General features: G+C 49.5%; 1 protein-coding gene and 1 long non-coding RNA gene across 5 annotated transcripts; one reads left to right on the forward strand and one right to left on the reverse strand.

The window, feature by feature from the left end:
• Positions 1–10: 10 nt before the first annotated feature.
• Positions 11–13,691, forward strand: TBC1D21 (TBC1 domain family member 21). 4 transcript variants are annotated; one of them, XM_061430332.1, is made up of 12 exons: positions 35–237; positions 5,536–5,789; positions 7,153–7,260; positions 7,394–7,497; positions 8,413–8,507; positions 9,274–9,384; positions 9,528–9,628; positions 10,505–10,601; positions 10,943–11,043; positions 12,282–12,398; positions 13,062–13,145; positions 13,520–13,691. In XM_061430332.1, the coding sequence occupies exons 2-12, from the start codon at positions 5,691–5,693 to the stop codon at positions 13,550–13,552; spliced, it is 1,050 nt and encodes a 349-aa protein (XP_061286316.1). In that variant the 5' UTR covers positions 35–237; positions 5,536–5,690; the 3' UTR covers positions 13,553–13,691. The 4 variants fall into 4 exon arrangements, with proteins under 4 accessions (XP_061286317.1, XP_061286319.1, XP_061286318.1 ...); XM_061430333.1 differs by lacking the exon at positions 5,536–5,789 and having other exon boundaries at positions 11–237; XM_061430334.1 differs by lacking the exon at positions 9,274–9,384 and having other exon boundaries at positions 33–237.
• LOC133255768 (uncharacterized) lies at positions 11,367–18,944 on the reverse strand. The gene is made up of 2 exons (XR_009739044.1): positions 15,241–18,944; positions 11,367–13,909 (listed from the first exon to the last, which is right to left on the reverse strand). It is a non-coding gene; the product is annotated as an uncharacterized LOC133255768 (long non-coding RNA).
• Positions 18,945–26,038: the final 7,094 nt, after the last annotated feature.

Raw genomic sequence — 26,038 nt, forward strand, 5'->3', positions numbered from 1 at the left:
TTATGACATATTGGCTGGCTCTGTTCGAGTATGGGAGGTCAGCAGAGGCCCAGTTCCTCCTGGGAAAGCAACGCATCCCCCCAAAGGAAGACCACCTTCCCCTGCTTAATTAAAGCATCACTTAGGGCTCCAAGTAAACTCCAGTCAGAAGCTGCTTGAAGACAGCCAGCAGGGGCCATGACCACCCTCTCTCCCGAAAACAGTCTCTCTGCCAGGCAGTCGGCCTCCTTCATCCTGGTAGGTGTTCTTCATCAGCTCCAAGTCCCCCCCTCCCCAATCTCTGGTTTGCATTAGGGCTATTTTCCCCTGTTAGGGCTATTTTCCCCTGTTGGGTGGGAAGGACTGGAACCCTGAGCTGGCCTAGAAGGTGGAGCAGGGTAGGTCAAACCTTGGTCTCACCGTCATCACTGACAACAGGACTGAAAAACACAAGTCCTTCCTTTACCCTTCTATCTAAGCCGGTGTTACTTTTCTCCCATAAGTGACATTCTAACTTTAACGAGTTCCTGATTTGCAAATTGTCTTAAAGATGCTGAATTTTCCTTGGTGTTTTTGCCAACAATTTTGGTATGCTGCCACCAGGTGGCAGTAATGCTTTTGTTAGCAGGTGGTTTCCACGTCCAATTAAGAGAAGCTATTCGTTAGAATTCAGCCTCAGTCAGAATTTTCCACACTGTATATTTTTCAAAATCATGGTGACTAATTATAATGACCTTAACCAATCTCAAGTCTCATTAATCATTGTGATTTAGAGAGTGATACATAGAAAAGCAGAAATGCAAAATGGGTACCTCTCTCCCTGAGTTTTAAATGTTACTGCTTTATTGCAAGTTATCACCAGGCCTTGATTTGAATTTTCTTTATATTTCTCTTCATTTCTCGAAATTTAGAGAAGGATAATAATAAAATAACAAACTGTCATATGGCATTTAGTATGTACAATGACTGTTGTAAATGATTTCTTTACAGTCTCATCATAACTCTGTGAGGTGGGTGAAGCTATTATATTCACTTTATAAATGAGAACATTGAGCCCGCGGGGCTAAGCAACTTCCTACAGACCCACTGCTAGTAAATGGCAGCTGTGCTGTGCTCAGTTTCTTCAGTCATGTCCAACTCTTTGTGACCCCATGGACCACAGCCCACCGGGCTCCTCTGTCCATGGGATTCATCCAGGAAGAATACTGGAGTGGGTTGCCATGCCCTCCTCCAGGGATCTTCTTGAACCAGGGATCGAATCTGCATCTCTCATGCCTCCCGCATTGGCAGGCAGGTTCTTTACCACTAGCGCCACCTGGGAAGCCCAGTCAGTGGCAGAGTGGGTATTTAAACCAAGCTGTGGAGTCCATCTCCTAATCAGTGATTCTCCAAGTGTGGTGACTGAGTCTGCAGCATCAGCATCAACTTTGGTCTAATAAGGAATGCAGATTCTTGAGTCCCAGATCTTTTGAACCCAAAACTCTGGGCAAGGGGCCCATCAATCTATAGCTTCACCTCGGGGTCATTCTGATGTGCACCTAACTTCTTTGCATCACACGAATCTCTAGTTGCTCTGCGGCATATGGGATCTTAATTCCCAACCAGGGATCGAACCTGCATCCCCTGCATTGCAAGGTGGAATCTTAACCACTGGACCACCAGGGAAGTCCCTAAGCCATTTTTTAAAGATAACTATACTACTCTGATGATACACACTCCACACCTGGGTTGATAAATATCACCCAGATAACTCTCTCAAGTCACACACATCCCTCCCTCAAACTGTCTACTCTTAATATGCCTGCCCTCCTTGAGACACTCCCTCTTTCCTTGGTAGGAATCTCTGAGACGATTATGGTTACTGTTGGGAGTATGTCTTGTCCACAGTTGAACTCAGGCTTTATTGGGGGCTCTGTTGCTACGCCGGATGTGAGAGTTGGACCATAAGAAGGCTGAGCACCAAAGAATCAATGCTTTCAAACTGTGGTGCTAGAGAAGACTCTTGAGAGTCCCTTGGATTGCAAGGGAGCTCAAACCAGTCAATCCTAAAGGAAATCAACCCTGAATATTCATTGGAAGGACTGTTGCTGAAGCTGAAGCTCCAATACTTTCGCCACCTGATTCGAAGAGCCAACTCATTAGAAAAGACATGGATGCTGGGAAAGATTGGCGGCTAGAGGAGAAGAGGGCAGCAGAGGATGAGATGATTAGATGCATCAGCAACTCAATGGACATGAATCTGAGCAAACCCCAGGAGATAGTAAAGGACAGAGGAGCCTTGCATGCTGCAGACCATGGGGTCGCAAAGAGTCGGACACGACTTAAAGACTAAACAACAACTGTTGCTATGAGGATTCAGAGCAACTTGGCATCAAAAAACCCATCAAGAAAATTTTTCTTATCCTCCAGTGGCTTTCTTATTTCACTAAAAAATACTGGAGAAAATCCTTAACCTAATGATGAAGTGGGGGAAAGAGGCTGAAAAGATGTATGCCTGCTGCAAGGGCCACTAACAGCTGTTAGAGAGGTTGAACCATTTAAGGCTCCCACCTCTGGCCCCCTTCTCCAGGGGAAGCATGGCCCACCGTTCCCCAGGTTTGCCGGTAGGGAGTTTCACCCTGCTGAGGTACACCACAAAGGCGGGAAGAGATTTCCATACCTGCTTTGCCTAGCAGTACTCTTCCTAGGGGAGTAGGAAAGGTGTTATTGCAGAGCTGGTAGCACCACACGGTCTACCAGACTCTCCTCCTGGGTGACCAGGTCCTTGTACCCAGATTGTGGGCAGGGTGTTAACAGGTTGGTGGAGCAAGGAATAGAGGAATATAGGAGGATGAAGGTGGATTTGAGTGGCCGTTGAGGTCACCGTCTCCATTATTTTGAAGAACCCCAGATACAGATTCTGTTTTCTGGCATAGACAGGCGATGTTGATGTACTAGTGAAGAGAGGGAGGGGACTTCCTGTGGAAATTCCTATCGCCACCCACCTTGCCTCTGCCCCCTACCCCTGCACCAACCTGCAGGCCTCTGCCGGTGGTCAGGCTTTTTGAGCTTGTCCTTGGCTTGCTAGCAAATGTCTTACAAGTTCTTGTGGGTGCCCCGTAGTTTGCTTGGGTCCAGGGACATACAGGGAAGAGGCTGGGCAGAGAGAAGCAGAGTTTACTGGAAGAAGTCAGTGGCTTTTTAAAAACAAATTCAGCCAAGGCAAAGTAGGCAGATGGCCAACTGTTGCAGGTAGAGGTTTAGTGATGCAAATTCTCCGAGCGCTCAGCAGATGCCTTCTTTTGATGTTTCTAATTATCTCTGCCTTATTATGTCGATGCCCTATCTTTTACTATAGTGTTCTGTGCATATTGCTTTGATTAGTTTGCCACTATCATTATGTTTAACCCTTTTTTCATGTCTTCGTTCATCATTTATTTTTTAATCTTTCTATGGCATTTAATTTTAATGTATACCTTTTGTTAACAGCTCTCATGCATGCTTAGTCCCTCAATCATATCCAACTCTTTGCGACCCCATGGACTGTAGCCCACCAGGCTCCTCTGTTCATGGGATTTTCCAGGCAAGAATCCTGGAGTGGGTTGCCATTTCCTCCTCCAGGGGATCTTCCAAACCCAGGAATCAAACCTGTGTCTCCTCAGACTCCCATATTGGCAAGCTGATTCTTTACTACTGAGTCACCTGGAAAACCTAACAGCTCGAGTAGGGTGTATATCTTTTATTTAAACTGAAAATCCTTGCCTTTTACACTCCCTGGTGGCATGGCATTGGAGTTAAGCACCCTGACTCTTGCACCAAACAACTCTGGGTTCAATCTCAGCTCTGATACTTACTGTGTGACTTCAGATACACTAATTAACCCTCTAGACCTCTGGTTCCCTAACACGTAAAGCCGTGTAACAACCTCACCTGCCTCATGGGTGGTTGTGAAGATTAAACAGTTGTAAATATAAAGTGCTTAAAATAAAACCAGTGCTTTTAAAGTGTTTGCAACTATTAAGGAAACTTAAGCATTTGTTTCCATAATTAATTTCTTTGGGTTTCAATCATTTTTATGCTTTATGCATTTATTCATTCCTTGCTGTTTCCTGCATTGTTTATTTTTTAAAGTGAATTAGAAGGAAAATGCCCTATTCTGATAAATCTCTAATTTTAAAAAGTCAAAAATAAAATTATTTCTTCTGACACTATCTTTCAATCTAATAAAAAATTGAATTTGTAGTTAAAAATCTTCCCACAAAGAACACTCCAGACCTAGCTGGCTTCACTGGTGAGTTACACCAAATACTGAAGAAAGAAATAATACCAATTCTATACAAACTATTCTAAAAAAATTGAAAAGCGGGAATAGGTTCCTACTTATTCCATGAGGCCAACATTGCCCTGATATCAAAATCAAAAATATTACAAGAAAACAAAATTATAGACCAAGCTCTTTCATGAACAATGATGCAAAAATCCTAAATAAAACTGTAGCAAATAATATCCGATGATGTCTAAAAAGGATAATACATCACCACGAGGGTTTATCCAAGGAATGACAACATTCAGAATAATTCAATGTAATTTACCTTATTAACATGCTAAAAAATGAAAAATCGTATGATCATCTCCATTGATGAAGAACATCCATCCCTGATAAAATGCTCACAAAACTAGGAACAGAAGGGAGCTTCCCAGCCTGATAAAGGGCATCTACAAAAAGCCTACAGTTAACATCACACCGAACCATAAAAGCCCAAATGCCTTCCCTCTAAGATTAGGAACAAAGCTAAGATGTCTGTTCTCACCACTTTTATTTGACATTGCCCTTGAAGTTCTAGTCAGTGCATAAGACATGAGAAAGAAATAAAAGACATCCAGCTTGGAAAAGAAGAAGTGAAACTGCCTTTATTCATGGATAACATGCCCATCTATGTCAGGGTTGGCAAACTTTTTCTGTAAGGGTCAAAGTAGTAAGTACTTTAGTCTGTGTGTGCCATACATCTCTGTTGTAACTACTAAACTCTGCCATTGTAGCATAAAAGCAGCTTCAGACAACAAATGAGTGAACAGGCATGACTGTGTGCCAATAAAACTTTATTTGAAAAAAAAATGGATTGAAGGCCAGATTTGGCCCATGGGTTATAGTTTGCTGATTGCTGGCCTATATAACAAATCCTATTGACCCACCAAAAAAGCTACTAAGACTAATAAGTGAGGTTAGCAAGGTTGTAGGATACAAGATCAAAACATAAAAATCCGCTATATCTGTAAATACTAGCAATGAGGAGTTAGAAGTTGAAAGTTTAAAAATGACACCTTTTACAACAGCATCCAAAATATGAAATGTTTGTGAATAAATCTGATAAAATAAATGAATAACCTACACATACCAAAATCTCACCAAAACATTGCTGAGAGAAATTAAAGAAGACCTAAATAAATGGAGAAATATACTATGTTTTATGGGTCAGAAGATTCAGTAGCATTATCAATTCTCCACAAATTGATCTATAGGTTCAATGCAATCCTCATCAAAATCACAGCTCCCTTTTTTTTTTTTTTTTTTTGTAGAAATTGACCAACTGACTAAAATTCATAAGGAAATGTATTCCTAAAGTTCAGTCATTCCCTTCTATAATGAAAGATCCCAGGACACAGCCCTGCTCTTCCTATTCCCTTCTACTTCCTGCCAAGTGTTGCAGTTTCTGAGTATAGGTTGTGAGAACATGACTGCTGTCAGAGGACAGAAGCCTGGCTCTGATCAGCTCAGACGACAGTGTCTATACAACTGGGACGTGGCATCAGGGCAGACCCTGCTTCCCAAGGTTAGGCCAAAGTGAAGATTTTCTGTACCTTCTTGGGCCCATATATCCTATTTTGGTTTAGAAGATGGAGCATGTATGAGTAATTAAAGTATATTGCTCGATCCATCTCTCCCAAACAGAGTTAGCAGAAATTACCCCAAATTTGGGCCTGTGGGCTCTAATTCTTAATTTCCAGTGCTGTTTTTGTTTCTAACACCTTTCTACACCTGTGGTCCCAGCATGCCCTGGGAGTTTGTTAGAAATGTGTCATCTTGGCTTCCACCCCAGACATTTTGAGTCAGAATCAGAATTTTAAGATCTTCAGGTGACTTGTATGCAAATTTAAGTTTGAGTCACACCTATGCATATTCAGGTATCTATCAATGGGAAGTTGGGAATATATATATCAGACATGTCTAGTCACCTGCCAAGCTCTGTCCATCAGCATACTTTCAAGACTGAGATGTGACATTTCAAGATATTCTCTTCAATGCAAGACTCCTCTAGGCATCTTCCCCTATTCCAATAGGAATTCAACTCCTAATTATTGTCTTATGAGCATTTTAAATTATTTTGCACGCACTGCACTCACCTTTCCCCAACACACACACACACACACACACACACACACATACCACTTATGTAAGCAGAAACCATTCCTTATGATGTACCATTTTACTCTTCTAGAAAAGGTAAAATGTATCTCATAGATGTGTTCAATTAGTACTTATTTTATTTTTCCATTATCAAGGCAAGTATACATTATAGTTATAGAAAAGCTTGAAAATACAAGAAAAAGGGAAAAGTATAATCCTATCATTCAAAGATAATCATTGTTTTGTTTTTAGGTGGTTTTTTTCAGGGTTTTTTTTTCAGTCTTTTTTCAAACAGGATTTTTATAGTGGTTAATTCACCTCAAGAGTATATAAGGTGTGGTTTTTACAATATGTAACATGTATATGGAGTATGTACACAGACAGAATGCAGACTGAGTGCATTCTGAATGCTTTGCTTTCTGCTTTTTTCCATTAACATTTTGTATTTTGTATTTTCCCAGATTATTCATTCCTTGTATCGATTTAAATGCCTCACAATATTCCATTGAGCATATAAACCATAGTTTACTTAACTATTCCCTTATTGCACAACATTTAGAGAGTGCTTGCCTTTTTCATTCTAGTAAGTAGTGTGCAATGAAAATTATTGTGCATACAGCATTTTTCTATATGTTTTCAGTAATTTCCTGGGGTTAAATTTTCAGAAGTGAGTCCGAGGCTGTGAATTTTGATTCATGTTGCAAAATCCAGAGTATATCACTTAAAACTCACTCTTAAAGAAAAGCCAAAGGTTCCTAACCGAGGGCTGACGTGGTTGTCCTTGCCAGGTGAAGAGAAAACCACCCATTGACAAGACGGAATGGGATGGCTTCTTTGACGAGAACGGTCACTTGGCCAAGTCACGAGACTTCATTTGTGTTAACATCCTGGAAAGGGTACAGTCCTAAGCTACCCTCGGTCTCACCCTGGACTGGGGGCGTGGGTGGGCAACAGGGCGGGCATGGCATTGGAGGGGGCTCTTTCAGGCATTCAGGGGGCTCACAACCTCTCACCTCTGCCCCCACCCAGGGCCTGCACCCCACGGTGAGGACAGAAGCCTGGAAGTTCCTCACGGGCTACTACTCATGGCAGAGCTCCCAGGACGAGCGGCTCACGGTGGACAGCACGAGGAGGTAGACCGTTTCAGATCCTTTCAAGAGGGAGGCGACAGTGTAGGTGGGAGGGGGCGCCCACCCCAGCCTGCTAGGGTCAGGCTGCTTCCTTCAGATGGACTTCTGTTTTCAAGAGGCAAAACCCCCATGGCTCTCCTGACTCAGGACCCCCACACAAGGGGCACAGGCACCTCCCCCACCCCCACCCTGGACCCTGCATGCTCCACCTGCTCGGGATTACCAGTCCACACCCTGCCAACTTGAGCTCGACCCTAGCACCTCCTCACGCTGCCCCGCCACCCTGCCCAGCCCAGCCATCCCTAGGCCTGTGCAGCCTTCTTGAGCTAGGGAATATCCACATGCTCAGGGGACAGCTAGAGACCACTCCAGGACAGTTGGGGGATCTAGGGCCACCTGGATAATTCAGCTCAAGATCCTTAATTAAGTATACCTGCAAAGACCCCTTTCCAAAAGAAAGTCATATTCACAAGTTCCAGGTGTTAGGGCATGGACCTATCTTTGGAGGTCACCATTCCGCCCACCACACACCTAAGCTCATTCCAATGATGGGCACAAAACTCCGCCTCATCCAGTCCTTCCAATCCTGAGGCACAGGCGCTAGTGTTAGCCCCACTCTACAGACAAGGAAACGGAGGCTTAGGGAGGGCCAGTGATATCCCCCAGTCATGATATCCCCTAATGGCAGACATCCAGTTCTTAAACTATGGATCCAGGATTCAGGTGCAGGGGTCAGACTACAGAGCCACCTCCCCTGCACTCCAGGTGCCCCCCGGAGGATGGTTAGGGTTGGGCAAGTTGGGGGGATGGGAGGCAGCACAGGGAGGGCGCACCACCTGGGTCAGGGCACTGCTCGGAGTTCCCCCGACTGGCCTGGAGGGAAGGATGCCTCCTTCAGCCTCGGGTCTGTCCTCACAGGAAGAACTACGAGGCCTTATGCCAGATGTACCAGAAGATTCAGCCCCTTCTGGAAAACCTGCACCGGAACTTCATAGAGACTCGGAACAGCATCAGTGAGCCGAGGAGGGTGGGCGGGGCCCGGCAGAGGGGAGGGTTGGAAGCCCTCCTCTCTGGCTCCTCCTACGTCATGTCTGTGCCCTGGTTCCTGGGTGCTGCCTTGACACATGCTGCGGATTTTGCCGGCTCAATCTTGGTTACCCTACCAGCCTGGCTCCACCGGCTGCCCCAAGCGGCCCAGTGTGTGTCCCTGGGCGTATGCTCTTTCTCTGGTTGTTTACATCTCTTCCCCTCTTGGCCTTGAACTAGGTTGGATTTGAACTGCAGGAAGGAGGGACATTCCTGGCAAAGGGTACAGACTGGTCAAAGATTTGGAGGCAGGAAAAACTCCAGGCAGCTCAGGTTGTGGTGAAGGGTAAAGCTTGGTGGTCTGATGTATCTTTTTTCATTTCATTTTTGGTTGCTGCGCATGGGCTTTCTCTTGTTGCACTGCATGGGCTTCTCATTCCAGTGGCTTCATCTTGTCCTGGAGCATGGGCTCTAGGGCGTCTGGATTCAGTACTTGTGGCACTTGGGCTCAGTTGCTCTGCAGCATGTAGGATCTTAGGTCCCGGCCAGGGGTAGAACCTGTGTGCCCTGCATTGGCAGGAGAATTCTCAACCACTGAACCACCAAGGAAGTCCCCGATGTAAATTTTTTCATAGCCCCCTTCCCAGGATGTCCTGGGTCCTACCCTCTTGGATTGGGGGTAATAAACTCACCCATGGACATTCTGCTAGATGTGATCTGGTGACGCCCACCTGTCCCTTGCCCCCAACCTAGCATACGACATTAAAAAACTCTATGACAAAGACCCCCTGGGCAATGTCCTCCTCGATAAGAAGAGGCTGGAGAAGATCCTGCTCCTGAGTTATGTCTGCAACACTCAAGCAGGTGTGCCACAGGGTGGGGCCTCCCTTCAGCTCCCCCTTCTCAACTCCTTCCTGGGACAGTGCCCTGCCCCAGCCCAGGCTCCACCGTAACCCCCCACCATTCCCCGCCCCGGCCCCTCCTCACTGGCCCCCCATCCACTCCAGAGTACCAGCAGGGCTTCCATGAGATGGTGATGATTTTCCAGCTGATGGTAGAACATGACCATGAGACCTTCTGGCTTTTCCAGTTCTTCCTACAGAAAACGGTGAGAGCTGGGCCTGGCTTAGGGACCTCCGCGTTCCTCAAATGACCCCTTGAGGTTAGGCAGGCACTGGCAGCCCCAGTCATTTCCTCCAGCCCTGAAACAGCCCTCTGAGTCCCAGAGGAGCTTCTCCCAGAAAAAGGCAATGCCAGCCCCCGTGGGGTTTGTTCCGGGTTGTGGGGGTGGAAGCATTGGAACTGAGAAACGAGGATAGCGATGCACTGGGTCCAGCTCTTGTCAGACCTTGAAAGGTTTGGAAAGGCCCAGTGAGGGCACCTTTCCCCGGCATTCGTCCTGCCCCAAACATGGCTCTGCTCCTGCAAATCCTCCAGGGCTCCCTACAGGCTCCATAGTAGAATCCCCAAACCTCAGCCAAACACTCCAGGCCTCGTCTTCACTGTTGTCTCTCACCGCTACTTTTACTTGACCTGCACCCAGGCCCTCCAGGGACTCGATATTCCCACACTGTGAGGTTGAGAGCTTTAAAGGTGCTGCTCCCTGTTACTCCCTTTCCTCATGATCTGTGAGAGGCTGCCCAGAACCCACCCTCATCCCCTTCTCCATCCCTGAAACAACATGCCACTGCTCTTTTCTTATCCTGATTGGTTCAGACCCATGGTATGTGTCTGGAAGAATATCTAAGTTCACTGCATTGTGAGCCATACCTGGTCCATCTCTACATCCCCACTACACACACACATCACACAGGCAAGATGTGTGTTTATAAACACCCATGCTCCAACACCCAGACACATACAGAGACTCAGGCCAGGCCCAGCCAGACATACACAGGGCCTCCAGCATTGGGAAGTTGACGGAGCAAGGCTGACTCATCTAGTGCTTTCAAGGGGGTCCCTCCTGCCCACTCATCTCTCGCAGGAGCACAGCTGTGTCATCAACATCGGGGTAGGGAAGAACCTCGACATGCTCAACACCCTGATCAACTTCCTGGATCCTGTGTTCGCTGAGCACTTAAGTGAGTGGCTCCCTCTGCTACCATACACCTCCCTCAACCCCAGGGAAGGCGTGGGAGGGGGGCCGGGACCCAGTCCAGGGCAGCAGCTCCCAAGCATGGGGGAGGAAGTGAGATCATTTGGTCTTTTCTTCCGGCCCCGGGAGGAGGGTTCATCTGGATGGAGTTAGGATCTGGACAGTTGAAAATCCACCCTGAATAGTCTCCAAGGGCAGATGGAAATGTGACAGCCTGGGTTTTTTTTAATTTCCCAAGTGTGCTTCCATGCTCAGTTGTTCGCCCATGTGTGTTTCCGCTTTATCTCCCATCCCCTGACCATGGCCTCTGGGCTTCTCTCCCCACAGAAGGGAAGGGTGCGGGGGCTGTGCCATCCCTCTTCCCCTGGTTCTGCCTCTGCTTTCAACGTGCCTTCAAGACCTTTGACGACGTCTGGAGGCTCTGGGAGGTGAGGTGCCTGCTGCTCTGGGGCAGAGGAACAGGGAGGCCCTTTTCCTTGCTTCCCTTTACTGCCAGCTTTGGACGGGTTCAATCTCTGGATTGGGAAGATCCTCTGGAGAAGGGATAGGCTACCCACTCCAGTATTCTTGGGCTTCTCTGGTGGCTCGGCTCGTAAAGAATCCCCCTGCAATGCAGGAGACATGGGTTCGATCCCTGGGTTAAGAAGATCCCCTGGAGAAGGGAAAGGCTACCCACTCCAGTATTTTGGCCTGGAGAATTCCATGGGTCCATTGGGTTGCAAAAAGTCAGACACAACTGAGCAACTTTCACTTCACTTCACTTCACTTCATTTTGGATACAGTTCTTTGATATTTATTGGGCCAGTGGCCCTGCTCCTGCCCTGTTGAGAGATGTGAGAACATCAGTTGATCCCTCTGTTCTTCTTATCCCTCCACTGCACCTTCTCAGGGCAGTGCAGGCAGGAAGGTCCTCGAGGCTCGTGCAGCAGAAGGCTGGTCTGTATTCAGCTTCCCTGCCACCCTGCCAGCCCAAGGGCCCTCACTCTGCCCTCACTTTCCCAGCTGCCTCTTCCTTGGCCTTCCCTTCTACCTGAGTGCCCACACCTTCTGAGCCCTGACTCCTGGAGAAGGAGGGGCCCCCCAAGGACAGGTCACACCTACACTTCTTTGACCCCAGTCTCCAGGGCAAGATGCACTCCCCGGGGAACACACCCACCGCCCTATCCTATGGCCATTGCTGCCTGCAGAATTGGGCCCACTGCTCAGCCTGGCATTCAGCGCCCCACAGGTCAACTCCCCCCACCTCACTCCTCACTCCTGGCCTGTTGATCTCTGTGCTCAACCATCAGGCCTTTAGTGACACCCCTGACACAACTGTTGTTTTGCCAAAGCACCACTCAAAGCTACAGAGTTAACCAGTCATTCTTGGAGTTCTCTCCCCCTGTCTCTCTTCTTTCCTGCTCCCTCCCTTCCTCCTTCCCTTCCTTCTCTCTTTCTCTGTCTCTCCTCTCTAGCTGATGAATCCCTAAAGCCTTTTTCCTTGAGTCCCCCAACAGCAAACACAATGCCTAGAACCCCAGAGGTTGAATGAATGAATGAGAGTCAATGAATGAGCACACGGGCAGCAAGGCCCAGGCATGGCTGACAGGTCACGTGGTTGGTGGGAACCGCACCATCCGAAGGGCATCTGACCACAGGCCAGACTGAGGTTCATTGGCCCCTGCAGGTGCTGCTCACAGGGAAACCCTGCAGGAACTTCCAGGTGCTGGTGGCCTACAGCATGCTGCAGATGGTGCGCCAGCAGGTGCTACAGGAGAGCATGACGGGCGACGATATCCTCCTGGTGAGAGCGTCCTCCAGCAAAGCCCAGTCCAGCCCCACCGGCTCCCGGAGACCCCTGACACAGACTCAGAGGCCCTGGCTGCCCCTGGGCAATACTGGGGAGACTGACATACTCCAAACACTGTGCCAAGTGCTCGTATAGACCAGCTCATGTAAACCTCCAGACAGGCCTGACACAGAAGCGTGATAACCATCATCATTGCCAGTACCCCTGTTTAGCATCGGCGGTGGGGAGCTAAGACCCTGAACGGTTCTTAACCTTGAGGCTGGACTGACTGACAGTTAACTCTTTGGCCCTAGGGTCCTCCTGTGACAAAAGACCTAGAGTTTTCCAACAATTCTGAAAAGCAGCTGAAGTCTGTGATCCAAAACATCTTAGATGGCACCCCCATCATAAAACGAGTCCTCCCAGAATCCCATGAAACACTCGGGGAAACCCTGGGGACCCTCTAGTGCCAAGAATGAAAACTGCATTCCCCATCTCTCCAATATATAAAATTCCAATGGTAAAATTCAGGCACTGTGCCAAGCTAGTTGAGAAGAGATTGGGTGGCCCCAAGTGACTGCCATGAGCAGCGGCCTCGTCCCCTTGAAGCAGCGGGTCGCTGCCTGTGCCAGCCTGTGCCCAGGGAGACCTGCTTCCACCCACCTTCTTCCGGCACAGGCCTGCAACAACCTCATTGACCTCGATGCCGACGAGCTGATCTCCGCTGCCTGCATAGTTTACGCTGAGCTCATCCAGAAGGATGTAAGTCACTTTGATTATTTGTCTTCCTTCCCTTCTTCCTCCAAGAGGCCTTCCCCGATCGCCCAAGCCCCCTCCATGGCAGGTGTATTCAACTTCAGAGACATAGCTTGTGCTATATTCTCCACCACCAACCCACGGGGGTTGCTCTGCACAGACTTCTCACTGTTCGCATGCATAACTCGTGCTTCACAGAGAAGACTGGGCTTCCTGAGAACGCAGCCCTCATCCCTCATTCCCTGCATCCATCCGGGCAGATCTGGGCACAGGGCTGGGCACCCAGGGGCTCAGGGAAACGTTGCTGAACGAACTGAAGAATGAGAGCGACAGACCAATGTCTGTCCACCGCTACCTGTGAGAACCCTCCTCTCCCCCAGGTTCCTCAGTCGTTAAAGGATTTCTTTCTCTGAGACTGCTCACAATGGACAGACGCCCTCCATGGACAGGATGAGGTGGTACTTCAGCTGTGAGGTCAGGATGAAGTCCAAGGGGGCATTCCGGTGAGGGTGTAGGTAATACAGCTGTGATAACAACAGCCTTCTGGAGTCATGGTTTGTGGTGAGCAGTGTTTTTCCTGGGGTGGGGAGTGAGGGTAGAGACAGGATTGTCTAATGAGAAGAGAGATGGGAGAGCTAGAGAAAGGGCACACACTGGGAAGCGACGGTGCTGGTCAGCGACTCCTCAGGGGCTGCGGGTTTTCCAAGGCTGCAGTGGTGCGCCAGGCAACAAAGGGTTTCGGGCATAACTGACTCTGAGTGGGCTGCCTCCTGTGGAAGAGATGGACATGTCCAACATGCTTGCTCAATCCCTGGTCTGGAGAGGGGCAAGAGCCCAGGGCTTCCCACCCCATAGCTCTTCTATACTCCCCACACATGAATCATACATGACTGTTTTTCCAGAACCTCCCCAGCAGCCTGTGGAAGGATACAGCACAAATCTCTGGCTAGCAAGAGGCTCCTTCCTTGGTTTCAAAGCCCCTCACAATTACATCTTGTTTCTCAGCCTGAAATGCCGCCTCAAACTAAACTCCCCTTTTCAGCCTTAATCTCTCCAGATAGTGGCATCTCTTCCCTGACTCAGGCAGAGCAGTCTCTCCCTGAGGGCAGAAGCTCCTGCCACCTGCTCTCCCCAAAGTGTGCGCCTGCCCCAAGCCCCCCACCCAGCCTGCCCATGCTCTGAGGGTCACCCTGAGGGCAGACCCATAGCTGCTTGGCAAGTGTGCACACCTACTGTGTGAGTGTACATATGTACGCATACACACGAGCCCTGCCCAGCGGCTACACTTTTTCAGAGGGGGCTGATTGATGGGTGGGAGGGATCTGTGGTTTTGCTGTGGACCTGGCTCTTGTGGGTGAGGCACAACTGTCATCGTCATGCTCCTGCTCCCACCTGTCACTCTCAGTGACCATCACTGGAAAGGCACTGTGTCCCCAACTAGTGGCTGGTCTTCTTCCCCTCAGGTGACAATCTCCCATCCATAGCTGGCTCTGAGTCTCTTGTCTGCTATGCCTCTGATGGAGGGGGTTACTCGGAAGAGTGGGATCCTGCTTCCCCCGCACCCCAGGGTCTTTTCTGCAAGGTTAATAAGCCAGCATTTGCTGGGCAAGAGGGTACATGGGTAAATTCATATACTGTGCACTTCCTCAAGCTTCTGTTCCCAAGACAATTTATCTAAATAAGGATCCTGTGTGGAATAAAGTTCTCAGAACAAAACTGTTTTCCACTTCAACAAAGAACCAGAATAAAAGATGAGCTAACTGTGACCTTGGGAAGAGTCCATAAAAATATCACGTGTGCATCTTCTAATGCTTCTTTTGGCCTAGTGGCATTAATTGGCTTATGATTTTTGCTTGGGACATCAATGACAAACATCTACTCCACAACTAAGCAATTCAAGTACTTGCCTTCTAGGCCAGTGGTTTTCAAACCTGATTTTAAAATTACTGGAGCTCCATTATTACAAAATCTGCACTAAGAGTTCTGTGGTTGAAATTTGGTTGGGAAGTCCAGAAGCCTGCCTGCCTGTGATCGCTCTCTCAGACCCCTTTTTGAAGCTCATCATTTCCTCCAAGTTACCTCCAAGGAGGCTCTGACTTACTGGGAGCATGTCTGAACACCACTGTCTGTCTTCAAGATGAGCTGGATTGAGTCTTGATGCTGAACTGATCCAGGTTCAGATAAATTCCAAGTAATACAGTGATGGCAATGAAGATCTTCGAAGACTGAACATCTCTCAGCTCACCTGCTGTGCTCCTGGCTGGTGGCCTGCGGATTAAGATCTTCCCACACTGTTACCGTGTGCATCACGGAGCCAGCACAGGCTTCTCCTCTCTTAGTTTATCACTTTTATCACCGCATGTTTTTTTCCCCTCCAGTAAAGTCCAGTCCTGAGGTAGAACTATGGGGAGCATTCAGATCCAAGAGACTAAGTTCCCTTCAGTGTAGAGATTGTGTGGGTCTAAATAATTTGCTAATTCAACAGACATTTATGGAGTCCGTACTGCGAGGCACTGTCCAGGCACTGAGGATTCCACCATGGGGAAAGGAAGGACACAATCCCTGTTTCCATGGCAGTCGCAGTTGAGTGGGAACCAGACAATTGCCTTGAAGAATATATAATTGCATATTCCTTTTGTGCTCTGAAGGAAGAAAATGGTTCTAGGAGAGAAGATGGCAATGGGTGGTGGTGCCGGTGGCGCCAATGACAACGGCGGTGATTCAGGCATGATGGTGATGAGGAGGACAGTGGGTGGGAGGAGCTGCAATGTTGGTAACGATGGTGGTGCATGGCTGTAGTCGCGATGTCAATAAGGACCGCAGTGGTAATGTCCATGACGGTGGTGGTGGTGGTAGAGTTGATGTCAAAACTGGTGTAGTAGTGGAGGCACAGGTGGCAATATAAGTTTGGGTGATGATGGTGGGGAGGTTGGTGATAATGGTGGTTGTTAGCAATATTGCTGTTATCAGTGGTGGGGGGGTGGGGGTGGCAGAAAGTGTGATTAATTGATGACAGTGGAGGTGGCTGCAGGGAGGATTTGATTCTGGCAGTGGTAGAGATGAAGATGTCAGGGGTGGTGATGGTAGTGCTGGCTTTCATTCGGTCAACAAAAACGATCTACAATGGCCATTTCTGTATTGATACTGGTGATGGGGTTGGTGGTAATGGCAGTCATGGTGGAGATGAAAACAGGGACAAATTCATTCTGGAAAGACTAGTGTCTACATACTTCCAGTGAGCAAGACCTAAATATAATGTTTTAAAAGAGCGACAGTGGTCATGAGCACAGAGATAAAGTAAATAGAAGCACCCCGGCCCTATCCAAGCTTCCTAAAACTTGGTCCTGAGCCTCAGGTGAAAGCGTGGACTGGCTTTATCCATTCTATGATCTCATCCCACCCCTCCTGCTTTCACTCTTGTTCTAAGCCTCTTGCCTGGAGGTTATTCATTTTCCCTTCTCCAGCAAACCTGAGTGACCCTAAGCCCACTCTTTGTTCCTGGAACCAGGAAAATGGTTCTCTATCCAGCTAAGGCTGCACAGAAGTGGCATGTGTAAACGCAAGTTCTCTGGGCCCCAGAGTCTGTATTTTTGACTCAGAGAGGGATAAAGGAAATGGGTGGTGGCCAGCAGAGCCCAGTCCTGTGCTGAAGCCCAGACCTTTGCCTGGGGGGTAAGGGCCTTACCTGCTGCGGAGGGGAAGGACATAGCTGGTGGGTGGGGCCTCCGCTACCCAGGACTCAATTGCACTGATGTGACCGGGCTTGAAGATGTAACACTGGCTTCTCAAGGGGACATAGGGAGGAAGAAAGAGAATGAACAGGAATTTAAGGAAAGAAAAAGAGACGTGTTAGAACACTGGGGGAGGCAGTGAAATAGGAGGGAATGTAAGGTTTCTTTTTCAACTAGCGATCATCCTAGTGACCATCAACAGACACATTAGTCTTGGCAGAGCATGGCAAAGTGACAAATGGCACTTGTGTGCTGAGTCTTAAGGCTGATGCTTCTCGCGGATGTGTTTCCCAGGCCTCTGCCCCATCCCAGCCACAATACACATGTGTGCACAGACACACATGCACACACACACACACTCTACACACCCACACTGCGGCCCTGGGGTATCCCTGGTGGTTTTCTTGTTCAACCTGATCCAGATATAACTAAGTTGGAAATGTCTTTTTCCTCCACCTTTCAGAAGAAGGATGTTCAGGTCCATTTAGACTAAAGGAACTCTCTACTCCTCCTCCCTACTGCACTTGCCACCTCCCCTCCATGCACACACACGTACACACTGCAATCCATCACCGAGTTCCGCCAGTTTTACACCTACTTAGACCAGTTGCTCAGTTCTGTCACTGCTGGGGAGGGAATATGGCTTGACCATGCCCAGACCCTCCTCCCTCTGGGTGGACTCGGGCCAGGGTCTGCAGGAACAAAGCTCGTGAACTGCAGGACCTGAGCTGCATCCTGGTAGGTGGCAGGGGCTGCTCCAGCTCTGGTGCTCCTGCTACTGTCACCACCAACCCCAATTAGAAGCCTCAGGCCCCACAAGGTGGAGCTGAAGTCCCCACCCCAAAGGGCAAGGGCACAAGTCTTCCCTAATCCCACTTTCCCACTAACCGCTTAGGGGCCTGAAACCCAAGGGAGAGGGGACTGTAGCCGTAAGGAGTGGCTGGAGCTCCGGGAGGTCAGGAAGGAGACCACAATAATCACAACAGCACTTACTGAGCAACTGCTCTGTCCCAAGCCCAGCTCAGGTGGTAACGAATCTGCCTGCAATGCAGGAGACCTGGGTTTGATCCCTGGGTCAGGAAGATTCCCTGGAGAAGGGAATGGCTATCCACTCCAGGACTCTGGCCTGGAGAATTCCATGAGAAGCGTGGTGGGCTACAGTCCATGGGGTTGCAAAGAGTCACACTCCACTGAGCGACTGACACTTTCACTTTTCTTTCAAGCCCCATGCTACACCACAGGCTTCCTCTCCCATAATCCTCAAATTCAGAAGACAGATGCCAGCATCACACTTTTTTTTACTGGTGAGGAGCCCAAGGCACTGGACTGCACAGCCAGTGATGGCAAAGTCAGAATGTGAGCACTGACAGCAAACCCCGTAGCCCACACTGCTAGCCTCGGTCCCCGAGTTCACATCTTCACCTACCCGTAGTCTCTCTCGAGGTCTGCCATCTCGCCGGAGGCACACACCTGCCTGGTGTTCTGTCTGTTCCTCTGTGGCCAGACCTCCATCTCACAGGCCCCTGGCAACTGAGGACCCACAGGTGGGCCAGGATGTGGGGGGGTGTGCAGAGGCCCCATTCTACTTTCCTAGTCCTGCCCTGTGCAGGACAGGCCTGTTAGGAGCCTAGCAAGTTTGGGGAAGACCAAATGACAGCCATGTCTACTACAACTTGGTTTGAAATAATGCTCAGGCTGCTCTGGACATTCCTTCTCTAGAATGGGTCTGGGGGCCGGGAATGGGGACGTGGGGTGGGAGAGGAGAGGGGGCTGGGCTGGGGCTCTGGGGCTACAGGGAGACCACTGCAACAGGGCTGAGGGTAAGGAGCCAAGAGGGGCTACCAGGCCTCTCTGCCGGGTGGGGAAACAGTGACAACCAAGCCTGAGTGGGTGGGATGAGCTGGATGCATGAGTCTGGGAGAGGAGTGGGGAGGAGAGCTGCACAGAAGAAGCCCCGAACTCCATCCTGGCCCCTGCAGACCCCTCTCTGGACCAGCCACGGGCAGAGTGATGAGATTGAGGGAGCCGAGACTGGGCAAGGCCAAGGTGGAGACAGGAGTTTCCAGCCCCTGCCAAGTACTATCCTGCCACATGAGGGCCATCAGCCACGTGGTCAGGGGGAGGCAGGGGAAGGGATTTATTTCTGAGGCCTCCAACAGAAGCACTAGCATCCAAATGGTCCTGCCAGACCCTGTGGCTAAGTAAGCCTATAATGAGAGAAAGATTAGCAGCAACTGGAAATGAGGGAGGTGGGTCTTGGGAGGCTGTGGGGGGCAGGGGGCAGGGTGGGAGGATAGAGCCAGAGGCAGTAGCTTTTAATCTTGGCTGCACATTAAAGTTACCAGGGAGCTTTTATTAATAACCCATACCCAGGGCCCACTGATGAAATCAGAATCTCAGGGGGCAGTGCCAGGGCACTAGTGTTTTTAAAAAGCTCCTCAGTTAACTCCAGTATGCAGTCAGGAGAACCCCTGTGCTCAGAGAAGACAGTGGATGGAGTGAGCTTAGAGGCTTAATGCCTTCCACACAGGATGGGGGAGGGACATTCCCAAGGTCACACAGTGAAGGGATCATAGCGGGGGAGGACAGGAGTGGCTGTGTAGGCCACTATTCTGAACTGATACTAAGAACCAGAGCTCGTCTCTGCAGCCAAACCCCCCACCATCGGTTCCACCCTGGACACACCAAAGGCTCCAGCTGCCCTCTCCCCACTGGCTCTTAACTGGACCTTCCCAACTCCCCCACCCTCAGAACCCTGCATCTGAATGACTCTAGAATTAGGCATTTCAAGTTCTTTTCTGAACCAGCACATAAAAGAACGGAGGGCGGGGGGTGATAATAATAATAAAAAAATAAAAGAACGGGGAATTAATAAGTGCCCGCATCTCAAAGGCCTGAGCCTCACCTGCAGTGATATGCAAATGGCACCTAAACACCCACAGTGCTGTGCTTAGAAGCTGAGAGCAAATAGGATGCAAATATATGCAATCATTATGCAAACAAGGGCAGTCCCAGATTAATGGCCTTGATCCCTCATCCAAACAGCAGCTGTCTCTTTAGGTATAGCCATGGCTGACACAAAGGGCTGAGCTGTCTCCTGTCAGAGGCATCCTGAGGAAGGGTCAAGAGGAAGGATTGTTCTGACACCCACTTGCTGGCGGTCTTCTCTGAGAAATCTGGGAGCCAGTGTCTGTCGGGCAGGAGGCTGTTCCCTGCCAGGGTTCCTTACCCAGGTCCCCTGGTGCAATGCCGGTCATTCTCTCTGGGGCAAAGAGTAGTGTTGGCAGGGGTGGTGGAGGTGGTGGAGGTGATGGGAGAGATGATGGTGGAAGTGGCAGGGCTGGGGATGGCTGAGAAGATGACACAGGGGGCGGGGAGGGTGAAGCTCCTGGAACGGTGACGATGACAGATGGTGGCCATGGCGCTGGTGACAGTGAAAGTGACGGAGGTGACGGTGAAAGTGACGGAGGTGACGGTAAATGTGACGGAGGTGACGGTAAATGTGACGGAGGTGGCGGTAAATGTGATGGTAAATGTGATGGAGGTGACGGTGAAAGTGACGGAGGTGACGGTAAATGTGACGGAGGTGGCGGTGGCGGTGGCGCTGGTCATGGTAGCTACGGAGGTGATGTAGGATGTGATGCTATGGGTGACATGGGGACGCTAGAGGTCATGTTGACAATGGTGGTGGCGGAAAGGATGGTGACAAGGAGGGGAGACTGATAGAAGTCAGGAGGAGGAGGACAGTGCGATGCTGCCGGCAACGGCAGGTGATGGCAGTGCGTGCAGAGGCTGGGGGGTACAGGTAAGAGGCAGGGGGAGAGGTGGCGTGGTGAAGGTCACTGTCACGAGCAGCATGGGGTGAGAGCAACGCCCAAGTGGCACAGAAGTGGCGAGGCGGAACTGGGGAAGATGAGTTCTCAAAACTCTTAAGTTCAGTAGAGGAAGATGTTAGCCTGTCAGAACAAAGGCAGGAGGAAGGCGGGAAGGAATCTTTAGAAGACACACAAGGTCTGCTGTGATGGGGAGAGAAGGGGCGAGGCTCCCAAGCACAGACCCAGAAAAAACTCAGTGACAACTCCTGACTTCTGTCTCCTCAGCAAAGACGCAGCTTCATTACTCAGTCTCACTCACCGACAGTAGCAGGCCTGAGGGCTGCAAGCGACCAGTGAGGTGACCCATAGCTGGGCCTCAGTTTCTCCCTCTGTGAAATGGGAGGAAGTATGAAAACCAAATCAATGGGTGAGTTTTTCTCTCTTCCACAGGGACCCTGTGGCTGACCACAGCGCGTGTACAGCAGAATGAAGCTGCCTTGGTGAGGGGAAGGGAAGCAGTGGGGACTTATCACACACAGCTGGGGTTGGGAGACTGACACATTCTTCTCAGGAGAACTCAGAAACGGCCTGGTGTTACTCCTACCCCAGGGCCCATGTCCCTTCCACTTCTCCATCAGCCTCCCCTCATTTAGGCCACCACAATGACAGTCACCAAAGCTGTCTGCCCTATTTCCCTCCTGGGAGGCCACACCCTAAGCAGGTTGCAGGGTAAACTGGTTTAGTCCGTGAACTCTAGAGTCAGACTCCAGATAACTATTGTGTGGCCCTCTGGACAACACACATAACTTCTTTGCATCTCTGTTTTCTCACCTATAAATTAGCAATAAAAAGACATACTTTACAGACTGTAAGACAAATGACTATAAATGTGTTTAGTCCAGTAAATGTCAACTCAAAGAACTGGTAGCTATTGGGCAGATACTGCAGGCTTCAGGTGCACCATGATCATTTATGCCCAGCAGTGGCCACAAACTGGAAAAGGTCAATCCTCAGCCCAATTCCCAAGAAGGACAGTACCAAAGAATGTTTAAACCACTGGACAATTGCACTCATCTCCCATGCTAGTAAGGTCATGCTCAAAATCCTGATGCTGGGCTGCAGCATTACGTGAACTGAGAACTTCCAGATGTCCAAGCTGGGTTTAGAAAAGGCAGAAGAACCAAGGTCAAATTGCCAACATTCGCTGGATCACAGAAAAAGTGGGAGAATGCCAGAAAAACATCTACATCTGTTTCACTGACTATGCTAAAGCCTCTGACTGTGTGGATCATAAACTGTGAAAAATTCTTAAAGATATGGGAATTCTAGACCACCTTACCTGCCTCCTGAGAAAGCTGGATGTGAGTCAAGCAGCAACAGTTAGAACCTTGTATGGAACAATTGACTGGTTCAGGACTGATAAAGGAATATGACTAGGCTGTTTATTGTCACCCTGTTTATTTAACTTATATGCCAAGCACATCATGAGCAATGTCGAGCTGGATGAGTTACAAGCTAGAAAATCAACATTACCAGGAGAAATATCAACCTCAGATATGCAGATGATACCACTCTAATGGCAGAAAGCAAAGAGGAACTAAAGAACCTCTTGATGGGGGTGAAACAGGAGAGTGAAAAAGCTGGCTTAAAGCTATTAAAAAAAAAAAAAAAACACGATCATGGCATCCAGCCCCATTGCTTCATGGCACATAGAAGGGGAAAAGGTGGAAGCAGTGACATATCCTCTACTTGAGCTCTGAAACCACTGAGGATGGCGACTGCAGCCATGAAATTAGATGACTGCTTCTTGGCAGGAAAGCTATGACAAACCTAGGCAGTGTGTTAAAAAGCAAAGACGTCACTTTGCTGATAAAGGTCCATTTAATCAAGGCTATGGTCTTTCCAGTAGTCAAGTATGGTTGTAAGAGGTGGATTATAAAGAAGGCAGAGCACCAAAGAACTGATGATTTTGAACTGTGGTGCTAGAGAAGACTTAAGAGTCCCTTGGTCAGCAAGGAAATCAAACCAGTCACTCTTAAAGGAAATCAACCCTGAATACTTAGTGGAAGGACTGATGCTGAAGCTGAAGCTCCAATACTTCCGCCACCTGATTCGAAGAGCTGACTCACTGGAAAAGACCCTGATACTGGGGAAGACTGAGGACAGGAGGATAAGGGGCCGACATAGGATGAGATGGTTGGATGGCATTACAATGGACCTGAACTTGGGCAAACTCCAGGAGATGGTGGGGGACAGGGAGGCCTGGCATGCTGCAGTCCACAGGGTCGAGAAGAGTCGGACACGACTTGGCGACTGAACAAAAACAATGATCCTTTATTCTTCAACCCAAGAAGCAGTAGCCACAGGAGGAAAGGCCTTTTCAAGACTGTGTCTTCCTACAGCTGCAAGGTATGGGCTCTAGAACCAGCCACCACCTCCTTGCTGTGGAACCTGCGCCTGCAGGTTAGTCCTGCAGAGGGCGCACCTCCTCCACAAACCAGGCCTCCACTGGAAGGCCAGGCTGCCCCAGGGAAAAGGCACCTTGCCTGCCCATGGAATCACTCTGCAATCCCTGTGCTCTGGCTGGGGTGGAGGGATGGCAGGGGAAGAATCCTAGCCTTCTGGGCCAGAGACACTCTGGGGGACTGGAAGAGGGTGGGGGAAGGAATCTGGTGTTGGTGTTGGTTCTCAGAGGTCCTGAGCCTTTCACTCTGGCTGCAGATTTGCTGGGAACTGGCAACTAGCTTAGGACAAAAGAGCCATCAGGGTCCCCCTGAAAGCATCTCTTGACAGCTCCAGAGCCCCGTGGGTGGATGCACTGAGACCACGGCCTCCTTCACACCCAGTTCTTGGCTGGGAATCCTCTCCTCCCCACCCCTAGTCCCCCCACACACTGTGGTTCAGAGTGATTTGCTGTGAGTGGTGGTCATTTACGCATGGTGGCCCAAGGGAAGCAGGGTCTGGATGAGTCACCTCTCAGAATGGTAACAAGAGCCTCTTGGAAAGGATCTGTCTGCTTCCTCCCCAGACTCACAGATCTTCGTCTGCACACACCACGCACTCAGACACCCAGGATGCTGCCATTCCCACCAGCAGAGGCTCGGCTCTGAGATGCACCCAGAGCAGGAAGCAGCTGCACCAGCCATGCCCTCCTGCCCCAGAGCAGCACTGGGACCAGCACCTGGCAGCTGCGATGGTCTAGGCTCCATGTGTTGCCTGTTTCCTCTAACCTGTACCTAAACATCACCTGCTTCACAGTGTGAACAGCCATCCAAGGCCCTCTCCTATGTTTTCTACACCCAGACCAGCAGAAATACAATGTGACACACAAGTGTATTTTCTAATATTTTCACAGCCACATTAAAACTGTAAAAAAAAAAAAAGTGAAAAGATTTATCTAACCCAATATATCCATAATATTATTAGGGACTAGTATAGTACACTTTCAGCACATCTTAACTGGGATGAGCCACATTTCAAGTGCTCAGTAGCCACACATGGCCAGTAAGTGGAGCATATGTGGGGGCAGCATGTTTAGTCACTGGCCCCTGTCACCTTCTGGGCTCTAGAAGTGTGCCATCTGGCTTACAGGCTGGGGTCTCCTGGGGATCCTACCACAGCAGAGGCCAAGGGGCCCCGGGAACTGCAAGTTCTCCACCTTTGATCCTCCCATACAGGGGGTCCTGGGTGCCTCTGGGAGACCTGGAGCCCACTCACAGCTAGCAGGGCCTGAAAGGTTGCAGTTGTGAGCCATGTGCTACACCGGTATTCATGACCTCCAGAGGAGAGGATTTCGATCCGGGGCCAGAGATGAGGCTTGACTACTCGAAGCTTTTTGTGTAGCAAAGTTTTATTAAAGTATGATATAAAGATAGAGATAGAGATAGAGAAAGCTTCTGACATAGACATCAAAAGAGGGCAAAAAGAATGCCCACTTGCTAGTTTTTAGCAAGGCTGTTTTCCGTTTATGTCTGTTAGCGAGCTGCTAATCAGATAAGAGGGACACCTCAAGGCTGCGGGAGTCTCACCAGGCCCCTCTCCTTGCACTTTTGAGATAGAACGGCACCACGTGTGTTATCCCCGGCCATACAACAATTGACATGAATACTGGTTAAGGTTTGAGGAAAGTAAAAAAGTTAGCCTTAGGTGGAACCGATTTGAAGGCAGATTCCAAAGCAAATACATCGTTTTATTAACATAACTTAAGAAAAACATTTCCATAAGATAAACTGCATGGTTAGCTCAAAGTTTGAGAAAAGTTCAGGAGGAACCAGGTGTCAACAGAGAAGGGGAAAAAGTCTGCCTCTTGTAGTTTATTTCCTCCTGTTGCTCCCTAACCAAGGCTGCTAGCACCCTCAGGCCCCAGAGTCCCGCCCGGGGAGGCCCCATCACACAGGAAGCTGCCGTCTGGTGCAGGCCCCACAGAGCACCTGCTTCACATCCAGTCCTCAAGACACTTGAGGCACCGAGCTGCACCCCAGAGCTGCTTTACCTGGCCTACAGCACCCCCTGAAATCAGTGGTCCTCTGCCCGGGATGAGGGGGCTCTGTATCGCCCATAGCGGAAGTTGCTATTTAGAGAGTGAAAAAGAGTGGGTGAGGATACAGATGCAGGAGGCAAAGGTCTGAAGGTGAGACCTGGGGACAGGAAGTGGTAGGTTGAAGGGAAATTAAAATTAGGACAGTGTGTGTGTGTGTGTGTGTGTGTGTGTGTGTGTGATCATGTGCGCTGAGAGAAAGCAGCTGTGTGTGTGTGTGTGTGTGTGATCATGTGCAATGAATGCTCGACATGTTTCTGAGCCAGGGAAGGAAGGAATGTAGTGAAGTCTGGGTTTGAGGCATGTTAATCTGGAGCCCATACAGAAAGGACTGGGAAGGGAGAGATGAATAAGGAAGTAACTTCTCTGGAGCAAGCAAAAACATAGACTGTGACTGACTGTGGTTGCTCTAGGGAGTTCAGTCTGGAATGGGGCCCTCCATGCACAGGTCTGCAGAGAGCACTGAGCTGAAGGCTTTGAGAACCCCTCTGCATGTATCTGGGAGGCTGGGCAGTTCCCAGGGAGGGATCCCAGTGGCTTCTGGAACTGCACCTGTAAACCCCCTGCATCTGGGGTTTACTTTTTACTCCCCTTCTCCATCTGGATTCCAGGGTCTGAGGGCTGAGCTGCAAGCCCTGGGCTCCTGCAAAGCCAACACATTCCAAGCCCATGGCGAACTTCTGTGTAGCCTTTTTAAGAGTTTTAAAAGGCTGTCCCCTCTGGGCAGATGCATCCTCTTGGCAGATGGTGCCTTTGAGCCAAGCAAGAGGTGCCAGCGTGGGCTGGATTTCAACCCCCCACTTCTTCCTTGGCAAA

This window comes from Bos javanicus, chromosome 10, assembly GCF_032452875.1.
Source record: "Bos javanicus breed banteng chromosome 10, ARS-OSU_banteng_1.0, whole genome shotgun sequence".
Lineage (NCBI taxonomy): Eukaryota > Metazoa > Chordata > Mammalia > Artiodactyla > Bovidae > Bos > Bos javanicus.

Excerpts from the sequence above, each read along its gene's own strand:
- TBC1D21 (XM_061430332.1), top strand. The coding sequence starts at position 5,691 with ATGACTGCTGTCAGAGGACAGAAGCCTGGCTCTGATCAGCTCAGACGA. Across the intron at positions 5,790-7,152 it reads GGCAGACCCTGCTTCCCAAG|GTGAAGAGAAAACCACCCAT; the intron begins GTTAGGCCAAAG and ends TGTCCTTGCCAG. Across the intron at positions 8,508-9,273 it reads AGAGACTCGGAACAGCATCA|CATACGACATTAAAAAACTC; the intron begins GTGAGCCGAGGA and ends CCCCCAACCTAG.